Genomic DNA, 17,309 nt, shown 5'->3' with positions numbered 1-17,309 from the left:
TCTGGTTTCAAAAGTGTGCTATTTGTTGCAGGTCCTTTCATGCTCTCGACTTAGCATTCAAAAGTTTCATCGTCTCTTCGCAGTTTTTGTTTGGCAGTCCTCATGGGAGAGGACTAAACGTGATAATTTATTTCAGCGTTTGAGAAAAGGGGGTCTTTCCTTGCCACACTTGTACCTGAGGCAGGTGGTGTCAAGATTTCTGTTTCTTCGAGATCAACGCGACCCTTTCCTGCGGACATTTATTCAAGTGAGGCTTTCTTCGGCTTTGCCAAACTATGTTATTTCCAGTGTGGACGGGATGAGATACAGTGCAAGTAGGTTTTTGAAAGAAGTGGTCTTTGCTTTCCGGTTTCTGAATGCGCGCTTCAGTTTGGAATATCTTTCTAATGTCACGCGTAAGAAATTGTTAAAAGATTTGCTCGACTCTGTCTTCCCGGAGCCAATCTATCGATCTATGTATAGTGGAGGCCAAGCAGGAAATGTTTTAAAAAGAGTACGAAAAATGTTGGTGCCAGCGGGTGTGAAGACGTTCTTCTTCAAGTTACACACTGGGACGTTGCTGGTTAAAACATGGATGGAGGAAAAGGGATTGTTTCTACCATGGGGTGCTGACTGCTTGTTGTGTCGCAAACCAGAGTCAATAGAACACGTTTTTATTGATTGCTGGGATGCGCTGCTCTTTTGGGACGTGCTCCAGCGTACAATAAAGAAAGACTTACCCCTAACGCCGTATGGGATACGATTCCTGGACATAGAGCCGGATCTTTATAAATATGATGTAATTTTCCTGCTTGGCCTGCACAGTATTTGGCGAAGCAGGATGGCTGTACGACACTGTGATGAAGATGCACGTTCTGTCCGCGATTACTTCAAAGAAAACATATTTAAGCTGCGTGAAGTGTACAAGGAGCTATGTTTTGGAGATGAAGTTATCGAGTTGATGGGAGAGTTGTGTTCCCTGAGACAGTTTTGATTTTCTCACGCGAGTGAAACTCATGTCCGTTCTTGTTGTTTGAGTGTGCAGCGCAGAACATCTGTTTATGATCTGTTGTAATCTGTCAAAACAGGCAATAAAGACAAAAAATGCCTGCGTGGGGTAGCGGTAGAGTGTCTGATTCGCATCCCGAGGGTCAAGGGTTCGATTCCCGTCTAGGCTGCAGTTTTGCTGCATTGCAGCTTGAGAGGCAACGCTTGTACGCTTGTAACGTAAGTCGTCCATCTGCGTGTTTATATGAGGATGAGGAGGAAGACAGAAGGAAGGAGGAGGAAGCTCAACCGAACCACTTTTTCTACCCATTCGGATTTTTTGGTAACGCCGACGCCAGCTTTTCTGCAGAAGGAGCTCTTTACTACAGTTCACTGTAGCCCGCACTACTGTCAACATAATAAAGTTTTTTTGCAGTAATTAAAGTATGCTGATGTGTGCTACAGCGCAAGTTTCTGAAAGCTTGCGCGTTCTAGAAGCTTGCAGTTTTTCAACATGGAACTGCCTGTAGCTGGGGGCGTCTCGGGAAAAAACGAAACTGCATCGACTGTACGCGCACAAAAAGAAAAAACGAAACCGTTTTCTTTCCGATGCTTGCCCGCGAGGGGGCAGCAGGCTGCTTCCGTTTTCTGCAATCTGCCTTGAACTGCGGTGAGCAGTCATATGATCAATAAGGTGTGAAAATGTCTCAGCTGCTCTTTAATATGAGCAATGGCTATCTTGAAGGTTTGGTTCGAGGTTTTAAGGGTGGAATCCTTAAGCAGAGTGATTACTTGAATCTCGTGCAGTGCGAGACCCTCGAAGGTGAGAAGCCGTGCACCTTTAAATCTGCTTGGCGCTACACCCATCCCCGGCGCTCTTTACCTTGTGATTCCTTGCATATGCTGTAAAATGTTACGAATCACACAGTAGTGCAAGCTTTATATAACTTTTTTTTTGTACTTTGTGCTATATTTTTGAATGACCATTTTGAATTGCGCTTGCTACCGGCTTTTCTGGCGGCGTACTGTGTTTACATGAGCAGGCGGGTGTCTATTCTTCCTTGCTCTTCGCTAATCATGGTAAGTTTCTCTCAAAGCTTGTCGCATGAAATAAGGCATGTGATCATAACTATACGCCCTATTTCAAAATGCACATTTTGCCTTATCTATATGCATATTGTAGATGTATTTACATATGCATACAGATTGTCTGCATGATGTTGAACGAAGTTTTTGCTGCACTTTTGCATAAATGTTATGGATGTTATGGGTTGATTAAACAGTGTTATTTGCGGTTACATGCGAGCAGTGCTTGTGGCGTGTTTCCGACGTCCACAAAACATGAAAGTCTGCGTAGGGCTGTATGAAAGAAAGATTGTAAGAGCCGATTTTTCTGCTCCGTTGTCGCTGCAGGTCATGATTGCAGTGCACCCTTTTATAAAGTACGCATTTTTTAGGAGTGAATAGACGTTCAGGTGACCGTCTCGTACCTCGAAGTGCGCATTGTGCGTAAAGAGCTTGTTATCACAAATTGTTTTTATGCGTGTCACTTGTTCGTGTCTTTAAAAATATGGATCAAAATTTCTTTTCTTTCAGATCTAAAGCTTCACCTCCAGAGCACAGATTATGGCAACTTCCTGGCAAATGAAGCAAGCCCTCTCACTGTTTCAGTTATTGATGACAAGCTGCGTGAAAAGCTTGTGGTGGAATTTCGGCACATGCGAAATCATGCTGTTGAGCCATTGGCCACTTTCTTGGACTATATTACGTACGCATGATCTTCATTCTTTAAGCACATGAAATGATACTCCATCCCATTACTAACTTGCAGCACTACCAAAGGCAGAGACCTCCTCAGCCAATCAGGAGAGCGTGCTAAATGTGTTCCTCCGCGCCTAACTGTCTGTGTGTCGTCTACTCGCGGAGTATGCAGATATGGTTAGAAAAGAGTATAAATCAACGCCGTCTATGTACCATAACCGTATGCATGCTTACAAGTGCTAAACGCAAGCATATTGCATGACATTACGTCATTTGGCACATTCGTACTTTCCTTCATTGGTTATGAGAAAGCATTTGACTCAGTGGAAACCTCAGCAGTCATGCAGGCATTGTGGAATCGGTGTGTAGAAGAGCCGTATGTGAAAATACTGGAAGATGTCTATAGCAACCACACAACTACCATAGTCCTCCATAAAGTCAGCAATAAAATTGTAATAAGGAAGGGCGTCAGGCAGGGAGACACAATCTCATCAATGCTGTTCACTGCCTGTTTACAGGAGGTATTCCGAAGCCTGAACTGCGAACAGTTGGGGATAAGAGTTAATGGAGAATACCTAAATAATCAAATTTGTTGATAACAATGCCTTGCTGAGTCACTCTGGTGATGAATTGCAAAGCACGATCAATGAGTTGGTACCACAGCGGTGGCCTAAGCGTTTGAGCATCTGCCTCGCATGCCAGAGGTGCGGGGTTCGATCCCCAGTGCCACCGGGTACCCACCGGTGATACAATGGGTACAAGCTTTCCCCTGGTCTGGTGCTCGGTTTCTTTAGGGTGAAATGCTTGGGAAATGGGTCTTTGGCCCCACCTTGAGCAGAAGAAAAACAACCCTGTGCCATGGCACTCTTGGTCACAGGTCATCATCATGATCAATGAGTTTGACAGGCAGAGCAGAATGGTGGCTCTAAAAATTAACATGCAGAAGACCAAAGCAATGTTCAACAGCCTAGCAAGGGAACAGCAGTTCACAATTGGTAGCGGGGTGCTGGAAGCAGTAAGGGAATAGTTTACTTAGGGCAGGTAGTGACCTGCTGGTCCGGACCATGAGAGGGAAATAACGAAGAATAAAAATGGGGTGGAGCGGGTATGGTAGGTTCTCTCATATCATGAATGGCAATTCACCAATATCCCTCTAGAGAAAAGTATATAACACTTATATCTTACCGGTGCTCACCTATGGGGCAGAAACATGGAGGCTGACAAAAAGGGTGCAGCTTAAGTTAAGGACAATGCAACGCTTGAGCTATGGAAAGAAAAATGATAGATGTAATGTTAAGAGCCCAGAAGCGGACGGAGTGGGTTTATGAGATTCTAGTAGAAATCATGAGGAAGAAATGGGCTTGGGCAGGGCATGTGATGCGAAGGCAAGATAACCGCTGGTCCTTAAAGGGGCTACGAAACACTGCCTGGGGGAATACCGGCTATACTTCAGGTGGGTTCTTTATGTCACACAGATGCTGACTTAAAAAGAATTACAGGAATCGATGCACAGGAACGGGAGTTATTCAGTGAAGAAATTTCAAAATACAAGCAAACAAAACGCTGCCCTCAACTCGATTTTGGCGGGGCTTCCCACTCCTATTTCGCTCTCCCAATGACGGCACCTGGCGCAACCAATCAAAACAGCCAGCCAGAGCACGTCGCGGAAGTTTGTACTCCATGGTTGCCTGCTCTCTGTGAGACTGGCAGCGTTGTTTCCATGCCAGAGCGCCCCTGGTGGTGTGTTTTTATTTTACTTGCTTTGCAGGGCTTTTATCTAAGACAAACAAATTGTTTTTGTTGATCTAATATAAAACGCAGACAGGTGACAAAATGTCTCTATTTATTCACACAATTTGCAGTATATTTACTGTTTGTCCGGTCTTCAAGCTCGCGCACGGTGATGTCATATCCGCTGCTAAAAACCCGCCACTGTGTGGCGGCACCATCAGAGCCATGAAGTTGTTTTTGGGAGGACATTAAAATATTAAAAAACGGAATGTACGCGGTATTGCCGACGCTAATAGCACCATTATAACTCACTGTATGCAATCAACAGGCAAAACAGTTAACTAAGATTGTGTTTCTGGGCCCCTTTAAGGGTAACGGAGTGTATTCCAGGAGAAGGCAAGCATGGCAGGGGGCGGCAGAAAGTTAGTTGGGCGGATGAGGTTAAGAAGTTTGCAGGGACACTGTAGGCACAGCTGGCAAAGGACAGGGTTATTTGGAGAGACATGGCCTTTGCCCTGCAGTGGGCGTAGTCAGGCTGATGATGATGATGACTTTTAGTTCAGTGCCTGCAGAGACAAAACGATAAGCTCAGCCTAGTGGCACCATCTGGTGGTTAGAACGGGAAGTAATTTTGTCAACAAATTGACGCTTCCTTTTAGGGTTAAAAGCAGGAGCATAGTCACTCTAGATTAAAAATGAATTTATCGATTATAGGTGAGATGAGACGAAGCGAAAGCCCGGTGACCCATTAATGGTCACTGAACGTTCTGAAAACGGCAGTAACAGACGAATTCAGTCTGAGGCAAGAGGTCCTGCTTTGAGTGGCACCGGCATTTTGGAAACGATGCTTTGGAGCGCGCAAGAGTCATGCACGCAAAACTCGGGAAATAGCATACATAATGCTATGAAATAACATTTAGCGCATGCGCACTCGATATGAAATAACATTTAGCGCATGCGCACTTTAAAGCAAGCTATTCCATATGCTCGTATGCCTATTTTATGCTGGCACTACATTCCGCAGCGATAGAACATTGCCTGCGCACTCATCGTAGCTTTCGTAGGGCTGCGAGGAACAACTGTGATGGAGTAGACTATTCGGACCGCTCTGTTGTTTTCAGATCTCTCCGAGTGCATAGCATGAAAAAAAAATAATTCACTATTGTACTTAACTTATGAAACAAGCCTGTAGCACTGTGTACTTCTGAAAATTCCTTTTAGGGATTTAGCGAGTACAATTGGAGATTGTGTGCGGTTTCGTAACTGCTATTTAGTGTGCTGTAGTTGCACGTCGACTGTACCTCTGGCACCTAGAGCATAGCAGTTTCACATGCCTGTTTTGATAGTGACTGTAGCATTTTGATCCTTCCAGGTACAGTTACATGATCGACAACATCATCCTGCTGATCACAGGGACTCTCCACCAGCGGCCTATTGGAGAGTTGATCCCAAAGTGTCATCCTTTGGGCAGTTTTGACCAAATGGAAGCCATTCACATTGCCTCCACACCTGCTGAGCTGTACAATGCAGTGATCGTTGACACACCACTTGGTATGTCTGTCTTCATGCTGATGCGAAGCGTCAAAAATAATGGCCATCAAACCTTTTTGTTTGCACCTTGAACAAGAAGTAAATCCTTCTTCAGCATCACACAACTAACCAAAAAATTTTCAATCCCAAAGTGAACAAGGGAGGGGAAAATCTCAGGGTGCTTGCCAACGTTTCGGCAAGAGGACTTGTCTTTGTCTGGGCCAAGCATTCATCATTGGCAAGGTTTAAATAGGGTCATCCCTCTGAGGAGGAAGGCCCCATGAGAGGGAGGAGGGTGTGAAGTGGGAACGGTTGTCTTCAATATCTTTTTCTTTGTTGATGCAATTTTCTGGGGAGAGAGAGAATTTTATTGTCTTTGGTATATTTTCTGTAAATTGTTTCTTTAGACCCCGCCAATGATGAACGCTTGGCCTAGACGAAGACAGCTAGAAGGATGGACAGTTGGGCAACTTGGTAACGGTTCATATTTACGTCTTAAGTCTCTTTTGCGCTGTACCTCCCAATATGAACTAAGACAAGTCCTCTTGTTGAAACGTTGTCAAGCACCCTGAGGTTCTCCCCTCTCTTGTTCACTTTGTGATTATCAAGAACCATTGGACCAATCTCTACCACAAGAAATTTTCAGTTTGATGCTGCCTATTTTCACGTAGCTGGCATTATGCATGACATAGTTGGTCACCAGTTAGCCAATATTTAGTGCTAATGCAGTTAAAAGCTATGGAAATAGGATAATGTGGTAACTTTTTCTTAGTTGATGGAATTTTCTGGGGAGAGAGAGAGAATTTTATTGTCTTCGGTATATTTTCTGTAAAATGTTTCACTACAAGGCTGTTTGAATTGTGTGTTTTAGATAATAGACATGGCCATAGTATGGATGAGGTTTTCAGGTCATTTGTACTTATTCAAGCTTTTGAAACCTTTGATTTCATTGTTACATGAACAATTTTTTTTTGTGTGTGTGTTGTTTTATGCTACATTTACACATACAATTTCTTTACTTCAACCTGCATGCTAATGAAGTTAAAATGGACCATTACACTATGTGCTTGGAAAACTTCTTTTCACAGGAAGTACAAGAGAGGCAGTCTAAATAATTTACATTGTGAAGTTGATTTGAGTCATTACTTTCTCAGGGTGACTGTTCGGGCAAATTGGTTTGCCATGATAAAACTTGTAGCAATTGAACACATGGACAGACGCGAGGGAGACAGCATCACTAACTTTCAACTCAGGTGGAAATTAATGGCCATGTTGTCTACTTCGTATTTGTCCGAGTTTTCAAGCGCTACAAGTTTTATTACCTTCTCTTCAGGTGTGAAGTGGGACCTGAGGCTACCTCAAAGTGGTGCATGAAAAAGAAGCTTGTCACAGCAGTGCATGAGTTGAGTTCATAAACCATGCTGCAGTGTGCATGCTGTATTTTGTTTATCCAAGCTGACACTGTCCATGTGGCATTACCAAGTCAGAGCACAAAGTACAAGCACCATACCTTGATCACACACAGTGGGCATAAAAGCAGTGGCGGCACATGTTTTAATTTTGTATGCCTCTTTTTCCGTGCTTCTGTTTCAAGATTCTCTTGTGGGATGCATTTTGATCACAAGAAACGTGACATGAGGAAAGCAAATAGCTAGTTGAATTGACTCGTCTTGTATTCACAGTGTGAAGTGTCATCGGAGCCTTTACAGTCCCTATGTAAGCATTAGGTTATCCACTTTTAATGACATAAACTCTCTTGCTGCAATTCTTTTTGCGAGACATAGCCACTTAACTTTAAGTCTGCTAATTATTTAAGCTTAATAGCATGTTTAGCTTGGGAAAGAGTGCAAGAGTGCAAAACAAATAAACGAGCAGGTAATGTTTTTGTCCTGTTATTTGTCTTGTCTTGAATATTTTGCATTTGTCTGCAAAGCATCTATTTTACAATGGACTCGCCTAATTCTGTGTTATGCAGCACCTTTCTTCGTGGACTGCATTTCTGAACAAGACCTTGATGAGATGAATATTGAAATTATCCGCAACACCCTCTACAAGGCTTACCTGGAAAACTTCTACAAGTTTTGTGAAAGTATTGGAGGCACTACTGCAGATGTCATGCTCGAGATTTTAGCTGTGAGCATGTTTCTGCCTTGTTTCTACCCTTTGGCTAAATGATCTTGCTTTTGAATTAAGGTTAAAGCCAGTGGTGGCTTCTGTTTTTTGCATGCATTGTAAATTGATGGCTACTGTTCAAGGGCGGCGTCCACTTATATGTGGAGTCCTGTGTCGCGCCAGTAATTGTAGCTATTAAAATGTGATTTTGAGAATAGCAGCCTTCTCTGCACATGTTATTAGGACCTTTAGGAGCATTGTTAGAGATTATGAAATCCAGGCTTTTGAATCAACCCTTGTATCTGGATTTCATGCAAAGAGATATATGTATATGCTCGGTACATTTTTAGGTGCAAGTGTAAATGCATGTGATTTGCCCATTGTTTGTATTCCTCTTGCTGCACAGAATTAACTGCCGAAACTGTACAAAGAAGGTAAAATGTATAGTGTTTGAGAACGCATGCAGCTGAAGAGGTATCAGAAAAGTTGAGCAGTTAGTTGGTGAAAACTATGTGCACAGAAATAGTGAAATGTTGACGTTCGAAAATGTGCTACATTGCAATACATGCTGAATGTGGGTATCAGTTGAGTACGCGTATGAAAGAAGCAAACATTAGAAGCACTGAACTTGCCGCTGTGTACCTGAGTGGTTGTGTGTGACCATGGCCATGTGATTCAGGTGTGTGGCCTTGTGATCCAGGTGGGTGCTGTCATGGCATATAGGGGGGGCGGGGGGGCTGCTATCACTGGATATAGTGCAAGTGGATAGTAGTTCATATATTCCATTTTTGCTCAGCACTCTACACTGACAAAAGAACTAACGCAAGCACAACAGTTTTTTTGGATGTCTGCATGCTGTTGGCCCAAAAATAGTTGGCTGGTGAGCAGATCTGCACAAGTTGTTTGAATGTAGAGGAGTTGATGGAGCAGTCTAGAACTATATATTAAAAAAGAATTAAAAAAAGTAATCCTCTTGGTGCTCAATGAAGGGATACATTTTTCTTCTCAGCCTGCGGTAGATGCAGACAATATCTGTCGTTGTGCTGATGTGTGTGGTGAAACTTAAGCTTGGGCTCACTTTGCCCCCACAGTTTGAAGCTGACCGTCGGGCATTTATTATCACCATCAATTCATTTGGCACTGAACTTACAAAAGAAGACCGAGCAAAGCTTTTTCCCAAGTGCGGCCACCTTTACCCTGATGGACTGAATGCCCTTGCTAAAGCAGATGACTATGACCAAGTGCGGAGCATTGCAGAGTACTATGCGGTAAGGCTTTCTTTCAGTGCAGTAGCATTTATAATGCTCCTACACATACTTTTTGCATCTTTCTAGCCTGTAATCTGTAGCCTATGCTGTCTGTGAGCAAATGGTGAGATCTGCTGTTTTGCGTAAATACTTTACATTTTCGTTTCAATACTGGTGAAAATTACAAAAGATAATATACTTCGTTTTATACACTAGAAAATAAATCTGCTGTATTGAAAGTTAACTCAGATAGTTATATAATACAAAATGTGAAACACTTCGTGCACTGTATAATATACATGGCTACCTCATCCTGCACCTATAATATGCATCCGTGCATTGTGCTCTCTGCTATAAGCTGACAGCGTAAGCAGTGAAAAGGTACAAAAGTAGTCCACGGTGCAGGACCCTCAACTATATATTTCCTATTGCAACTCCTTTGCTTTGTCTGTAAAATGGCAAATGCCAAAATGTGCATCTAGCATGTGCACTGTGCTTAATAACCCTGAACCATATTGAAGGAGGTAGGCATGTTGGCAGTTATGTCTCTAGTTGTATAGGGAGACAGTGGAAGCAGCACAGAAGCTGCAAAATTTCATAGTTACATGTACAGCCTGAATCAGTTACAATCTTTACCCTTTATGTCCTTCCTTAGTTGGTTGAACTACTGCACTTTTACATTTCCCTGTAGTAATTATGTGGAAGTGTGTTGCTCATTAAAGTAATTTTATGTGCAACTGTTCGATGTGCAGCGACACCGGCTTAACATCTGTTTTGTTGCCATGTTTACTAAGCCGCCTGGAAAGCACACAGCCTTTGACGGGTTAATCCTTGCGACTGGCATTCCTGGAGATTTCAAGTTTAATCTTTGAAGATGGATGCCTAGGGGAGCTTTTGTAAAAGTTCACTGGGGCTGGGCATGCAAGATCTGGTGGCATGTGATTGTTTTTTTGTCTGCTTTCTAATCCATTATATTTAAAATAATTACCCTATTAATCTCCCATTGATGAACACCACAAATTATTTAAAAAAAAAAAAAACCTATGCTTCTTGGTTTTGGTTGACTGTTGGCTTCTGTCGTGTATGTCACAACGGGCCCCTCCTTTCCTTCCCTTGTCTGCTCTGAAACATGTAAAGGTCGGGGAAGAACAAAAGATGGCCTCATAGCACACTGCGTCACTCTTATGCTGTCACATCCAGGTGGTAGGTAGGCGCACCCAAGTGCTGCCTGCATTTTTTACGTTAGCAGCACATGCGACATTCAAGAACATCATAGGTGACATTCCATGCTGGTTTTGGTGCTGGTACAACTTCAGTACACCAGGCGTAGTAGTACATAGTTGTGACATGTGCATGATTTCCACAAAGGGATGCATGGTGCTCAAATGGACCATTGGGGATATTACAGAAGCTGTTTTTTGGTACATTAAGTTTTAATAAAAATAAGTATGCTTGCAAGGTGTTGATGCATTTCTGCAGCTGTTGCTTCTGAGGCATAAGTACAGGCTGCAAACCAGAGAGGTTTGCTTTGCAAACAAGTATATTGTTCTGTTGCATTTAGCTTGTATTGCATGCATGCAGCAAACCAGAAAGGCTATATGCATCAAAGGATTAAAGTTAAAGCCTGTCAGCAATTGCGGTTTCTAGTGTTTAGAAATGTAGCAGTCCTGGGCACTAAGGGATTTTGAAGTTTTTGCTCCAGGTTGCATTCGATGAGCTAAGTGCCTGCTGTATGAAGGACTTTTCCACAGAGTTTTCGCGTAATTATCCATTGATGTGGCATGGTATGTGATCCAAAACTGTTGCTTTTGCCTGTTGTTCCACGAGAATGGCCCATTTGTCACTGGGCTTCAAGGAGCCTGTGGGCTAAGAAAAGCCCACTCTCTAGAATGTCCTCTTCCTGGTCATGATCCAGGTGGGCATGGCCCAGACTAGGCCCTGGGGTGGGTGCTGTCACGGGGGTGGGCCATGCGGCACTTCACTTCCAGGGGAGAGGCTTTTCTTAGACAGTCAGTCTTTAAATTGTTTTTTAATTCAGTCGCATTATGGGTGAAATGCAATTTTGGCCTGGTTCTTCAGCTGATCAGTGGTGTTTTCATTCGAAAAGAGAGAGCGACGTACGGTCAGTGAGTGCTTCTCTCTCCCTTTAATTAAAGGGAAAGACTGTGTGAGCAGGACAGCGGACGCCAGAGACATAGATGTGAGCGAGATATTAAGAAGCCAATCAAAAGTGCCAGGGAGGAAGGGGGCCTGGCAGAGTGGCTTCTGAGGTTGTTGCCGGAGGCATAGTGCAGTCCAGTAGAGTGCAGGAGAAACAGAACTAGGCTTCTTGTAAAATGAATGGGGAGTGGCATCTTCATCTGCAGTGTAAGCAGGTCACGTTCCTTCTGCATTCCTTTGCAATGCCTGAACTCGATTCCACAGCCCACATTCTCAGTGGCCTGTAGGGAGCTTAGCCTTTGCATCTTGCTTTCACTACACAGCAAGACCCATGATGAGCACTAAATTGCTGTTGCATTCTAACGAGACTCAGTGCAGCTGTTTCAGCAGTAACACTTTACACTTATCAGGGGCTCACTGTGTGATTTGAGTGTTTTGCAAGTGTATTCATCTGTACATTTATTATTTGTTTTTAGAGTTTTTTAACTGTTTAATGTGCTTTCTTATAGCAATACAACGTGCTTTTTGGTGGAGCTGGAAACAATCCTGATGAGAGGACACTAGAGGACAAGTTCTTTGAGCATGAGGTATGCCATCTGAACTTCCGCCTTATGACTACGAGTGAGGCATAATTTATTAGGTGTGAAGGTGCAGTGCATCAGTGAAACAAAAAACAGCACTTGATTCGAAATCATAGTACGCATGTTTGATTTCACCAGAATACAGTGGGCATTAATGAACCGCTCAAATGACCATGCCAACAGCTTTTAAAAGTTTGTGCACTCCTTTGCTCTTTGAGCAGATTGTTTCATTGTTGGTTGTAGTAACCTGGGAGATTGGGGGGGTGGGGTCATATATGTCTGCAGACCCCCGTGTCCTCACCTGCTTCACTTTGCATAAGTCTGTACTACATCAACTATCTTTCAATATATTTTGTGTATCGGTAGGTATTGCTCGCCAAAAATGAAAGTATCGGAGTATCGGGTCACGGTAGACTGAATTGGTTTATTGGGGTTTTAACGTCCCAAAGCGACTCAGGCTGTGAGGGACGCCGTAGTGAAGGGCTTCGGAAATTTCGACCACCTGAGGTTGGTTTTTTAACGTGCTCTGGCATCACACAGTACACGGGCCTTAGAATTTCGCCTCCATTGAAATTCGACCGCCGCGGCCGGGATCAAACCCGCGTCTTTCAGATCAGCAGCCGAGTGCCATAACCACTGAGCCACCGCGGCGGCTTCACATAACTTGAACCAAGGATTTAAAAAAGTGGTGTACTGGAGCTGGGTGAAACCGACGAGATATTGTTTCCCGTCGTGTGGCACTCCTCAGAGAATTTAATTCCACTTAATTAGCTAAGATCAATTAAGTAAATTTTCTAATATTCACTCAAGTACATTTCGTTAAGTTGAAGAGGGGGTTAAGAAAGAACCAACCCAGTTTTTTGTACCAACGTACTGCCTACAAGGCCCTTATTTATGGCATTTAAAGAAAGCCCGCGAAATATGAAAAAAATCACATGACTGCACTCATGTGCTCCTTTGTGCTACCATATTTCGGAGCTCTCAGCAGTGTTTTGAACAAACAAAATGTAAGCGCTGACTGTGCCCAAGTGAGCATCAGCCACTCAGTTCGGCGGGCTGCGCATTGACACACACACACAAAAGGAGGCTACCTTGAAATACGTTACTTCACTGCTTTCTCTTCTGTTTTGTTTTGTCTGTGCGATGGCTCAGTAGAAGCTCCATCTGAATCGGCTGTCGATGGCCTGCCTATTACTTATTGCAGATCATGGCACACGCTTTCCATGTTCAGGAAGAATGTGGTGACGCACTTTCAAGCCTATGCTGAGAGAGCGGCTTCGGCCACTCACTTGAGGCTGCGAGCGAGCATGCTTCGTTCACTCAGAACGCGCTTGGCAGTGCTACAATATGGTAGTGCGCCGCTGCGGTGGCCCAATGGTTATGGTGCTCAGCTGCTGACCCGAAAGACGCGGGTTCGATCCCGGCCATGGTGGTTTAATTTCTTTGGAGGAGAAATTCTAGAGGCCCGTGTACTGTGCGATGTCAGTGTACGTTAAAGAACCCCAGGTGGTCGAAACTTCCGGAGCCCTCCACTACAGCGTCTCTCATGCTTTGGGACGTTAAACCCCATAAACCATAATGCAAAAGCACGATCAAGTTTTCTTTTTTTTTTTCATATTGTGCGGACTTCCTTTAAAGGGACACTGAGGAGAGTTCTATTAATTTTTTTTTATAGCAAAATCCGATAGTTCGGCATTTCATGGCTTTGTTGCCACTTGGCCGGCAGTGAAAGATGCATTTATTTCTAAGAAATTTGGATTCGAAGTTAAAAAAGTTTTTCCCGCCGCTCTGATTCAAACTTGGGATTCTCCAATGACGACACAGGACTAAGTGACGTAAAACATGACGTGAACATGACGTAACGCAGACTCCGTGATTTCTGGCGGCCAGCAGTGCGGCCCAGCAGCAGCCGAAAAGAATGCTACCGCCGGCCGCACGTTGAAGGCATCTATCGGCTATTGTGGCCGTCGCTTCGTTTACGTTTGCACCGGCGTTTTGCCAGCGTTACAATGGATCCCGTTCTCGAAGTTGTCAACGAAGTTCTTGCAAATAGACACCTTTAGCATACCGTGTACCTTGTTACCATTAGCGGAATACCGGGAGCCCGCATAGCGCTGTGAGCAGGCGCCGATTGGTCCCGGCGCTGCAGGAGCGCGTAGCTGTCGGGTACGTGGCGCCATCTGGCGACGTCAAGGAGATTTGGGCATGCATTTGCTGCGCCTCATTGATTCGTGGCTTCTCGTGTTCTAGTGTTGCTAGAACTATTGGTTCTAGCAACACTGTTTTGTCCTATGACGTCATGAAGCTTGTACTTGCGAGTTTGGCCTGTGGCGGCGATACCTGTATTTTGGTTCTTGCTCTTTTCTACGTTACAAGAGCTTTGTTGTCAGTATGAATGGCGTTTTTGTAATCAGGAGCTGGTATTCTGTCGATGCAAGTCAACTTCAATTTCTCCTCAGTGTCCCTTTAAATCGTAGAAAAAAGGGCCATATAGAAGAGACAGTGCTACAAAAAAAAAAAAAAACACTGGATAGGCTGTATAGGCTGTTTCGTAACCCCTCTACAACTTAACGAAATGCACGTGACTCTAAGGTGAATATTTAAATTTTTTGCATAATTTATCTAAGCTGATTAACTGGTTAAGCACAGTTTAAAAGATATTCTGAGGAGCCCCACACAATGGGTAGCAATATGTCATTGGCTTCACTCAGCTCTGGTGCGACACTGTTTTTAATCCTTGGTTCAAGCTACGTATAACACCTTTTGTGTGCTTGTGTGTGCAGTTAATTTTGCCGTAAATCAATGTTATAAATTTAAAAACATAGAAGCATTCACTTATGCACCTTGGTTTCGGTGACTGTTGGCCTCCTTAATATGTATGTGTGTGTGTACATATATGTATAACAATTATAACTTGATGTCAGCCTGTTAAAACCATACAGCTGAGAGCTTAGAGAAAACGGTGGTGGCACACTAAAATAGAGTCGTGCCACGCTGCTCAGTGTTTCGTGCTGCCCAGCCCTGCGCTCCTTCACCCTTCTTTCCTTTCCTTACTCCACACAACTGTTTCCGTGCCTTCTCTTTCTCAACGGCCACCTTCTTTCCACGTTCATAGCCACCCTCTCCTTTCCCCGTGTGCTCTGCGCGGCCTAATCGAAAAGTTGGCCTCTCCTAATAGCTTGAGAGTGTGGTGGTGAAGGTCACTGCAGTTACCTGCAGCAGCAAGAAAAGAAAATATTGCGTATATGCGCACCTTGGTTCCGAATATAATGTGAGATGCGTTCTGAAACTGATTAACTGGGTAACAAATATTGCGTAATAAGCATGTAAATACGGTACGTCTTCAGAGCGTTTGTTAACGTTTCGTTGCCGTCATCCGCACTGAAAGGTACATGAATTTAGGTTCTTATTTGGGTAACATTTTATATTCATGCTTTTGCCCTAAGGGATTGCACAGCATGCATGCAAAAACTGTGGTGATGGTGATGGAGAAAAAGTGAATTAGCTGATGTTTTATTCCTAGGCTTCGCATTCCTAGGCCTTGTTTTTTCATTCAGAACTACCGAGGCTCATGTGCCTATTTTGCAGCTTTAACCTTGATTAGCTTCATTAGAGCTTATTGCTGGCTACTTCTAAACCTGGTGGTACTTAAGGGGAGACATGGCAATTAAAACTGTTCGGGCTATTTTTACTTGACATTCAATGAAATATATATACTTGTGATCATATTGGAGCACATATTTGCTTATGTTGGAATAAAGTCACATTTAGAGCATCTAACTTCAAGTTATAACTATAAACATGTTCACAAAGTGATTTCTTATTTAACTGATAAAAAAAATTACTGGATGCTTATATGATTATGTTCACATAGGATCTGTTCTATGCAATAAAGCTGCTGGTTTTCCTTATGCCTTCACAGCAAACTTTCCTCTGCACATTGCCACAATATCTAGCTTACAAAACAAAGAAGTAAAATATGAGAACTGTTATAATATGAGCAAACTTGTATAGCTTTATTATGCTTTCAAATGTCCCAAGTCTCATTTTCAATGTACAGGAGAGTTTTATTATTTCTAGTTCAGTGATAGTGGAGGGTTGAGTGACACTGATTGCTTAAAATGTGAAGCTTCAGAAAAGTGATGCCCACCGTGTTATTGCTAAGGTCCCAGGTAATTGTTGCATTGTTTTGCACACTGAGCTGTTGCTGTTGTACCTCAGAACTGTGCAGGTTGAGTGTGAAGGACAAAGAATAACCACTGTTACAACAAGATTTTTCTGCTCCCCCTCCCCACCCTTTCGATTGGCAGCTAGATGCACAGCTTTCCACTACCACTGAGCTCCCACTGTTAGTGAAGGAAGCTCGGAATTAATCTTGCATGTTGGAATTTATACTAGGTACGGCAAGGCAGTGAATATAGCAAAGCCATTTTTTTTTTTTTTAATAGGAACGCATGGTTTAAATAGATTTGTACAGAGTGTCTTGTCATTTGGGCTTATGTTTTCAGCGGTGAGAAGTACTAGCAGACGTGTCCAACCAGTCGAGACTGTTGTGCTAAGCTTATTTGTAATCATCCTAATGTCTTTAATCATTCTGCTACAGTCTGAGTGCTTTTGGTTTCTGCTCTTGTGCAGGTGATGCTGAATGTAAATGCCTTCATGCAGCAGTTCCACTCTGGAGTCTTCTATGCATATGTGAAGCTGAAAGAACAGGAATGCCGCAACATTGTCTGGATTGCTGAATGTGTTGCACAGCGCCACCGCTCAAAGATTGACAACTACATTCCAATTTTCTAGTTGTTTTCGTGTAGCCAGCTGGCATGAATAGTTTGGTGTAGCATGTGTACCAGGCATGACTTAACTCTGCCATTGAAATGCTGATTGTTAAAGTGTCTAATAAGAGGTGGCAGCAAGATGAAGCAATGTTCGCTGTGTCTTTGTGTGGTAATCAGAGCCGCGTTGAAATCTTCAGGCTGTTTTTCATTTGTTAATTTGTTATGGCAGCCAGTCTACAAAACATTTCAAAGGGCTAAAATAAACCTACAGTCCCCAGTGAATGTGTATTTATTCTGGATCCTCAAAATGCCCCCTTCATGTAAATATTGCTACTCTATATTGATACATATATTACAGATATAGTATGTTTATTTGGTGTTTTGTTGAAACAATAAATGTAAGAAATAACAGGTGTGCCTTGTATTTGATTGAAATTGACAAGCTT

The 17,309-nt window shown here is 43.2% G+C and overlaps 1 protein-coding gene across 1 annotated transcript; it reads left to right on the top strand.

Moving 5' to 3' along the window:
- The first annotated feature begins 1,613 nt into the window (after nucleotides 1-1,613).
- On the top strand, nucleotides 1,614-17,276 carry VhaAC39-1 (V-type proton ATPase subunit VhaAC39-1). The gene is made up of 7 exons (XM_089580207.1): nucleotides 1,614-1,789; nucleotides 2,563-2,734; nucleotides 5,831-6,009; nucleotides 7,964-8,121; nucleotides 9,192-9,368; nucleotides 12,017-12,094; nucleotides 16,724-17,276. The coding sequence occupies exons 1-7, from the start codon at nucleotides 1,669-1,671 to the stop codon at nucleotides 16,883-16,885; spliced, it is 1,047 nt and encodes a 348-aa protein (XP_089436333.1). The 5' UTR covers nucleotides 1,614-1,668; the 3' UTR covers nucleotides 16,886-17,276.
- The last annotated feature ends 33 nt before the right edge of the window (nucleotides 17,277-17,309 follow it).

This window comes from Amblyomma mixtum, chromosome 3, assembly GCF_055824585.1.
Source record: "Amblyomma mixtum isolate Tamu chromosome 3, ASM5582458v1, whole genome shotgun sequence".
Lineage (NCBI taxonomy): Eukaryota > Metazoa > Arthropoda > Arachnida > Ixodida > Ixodidae > Amblyomma > Amblyomma mixtum.
Note: the sequence above shows the minus strand (reverse complement) of the source record. Positions and strands in the feature narration are given on the sequence as shown.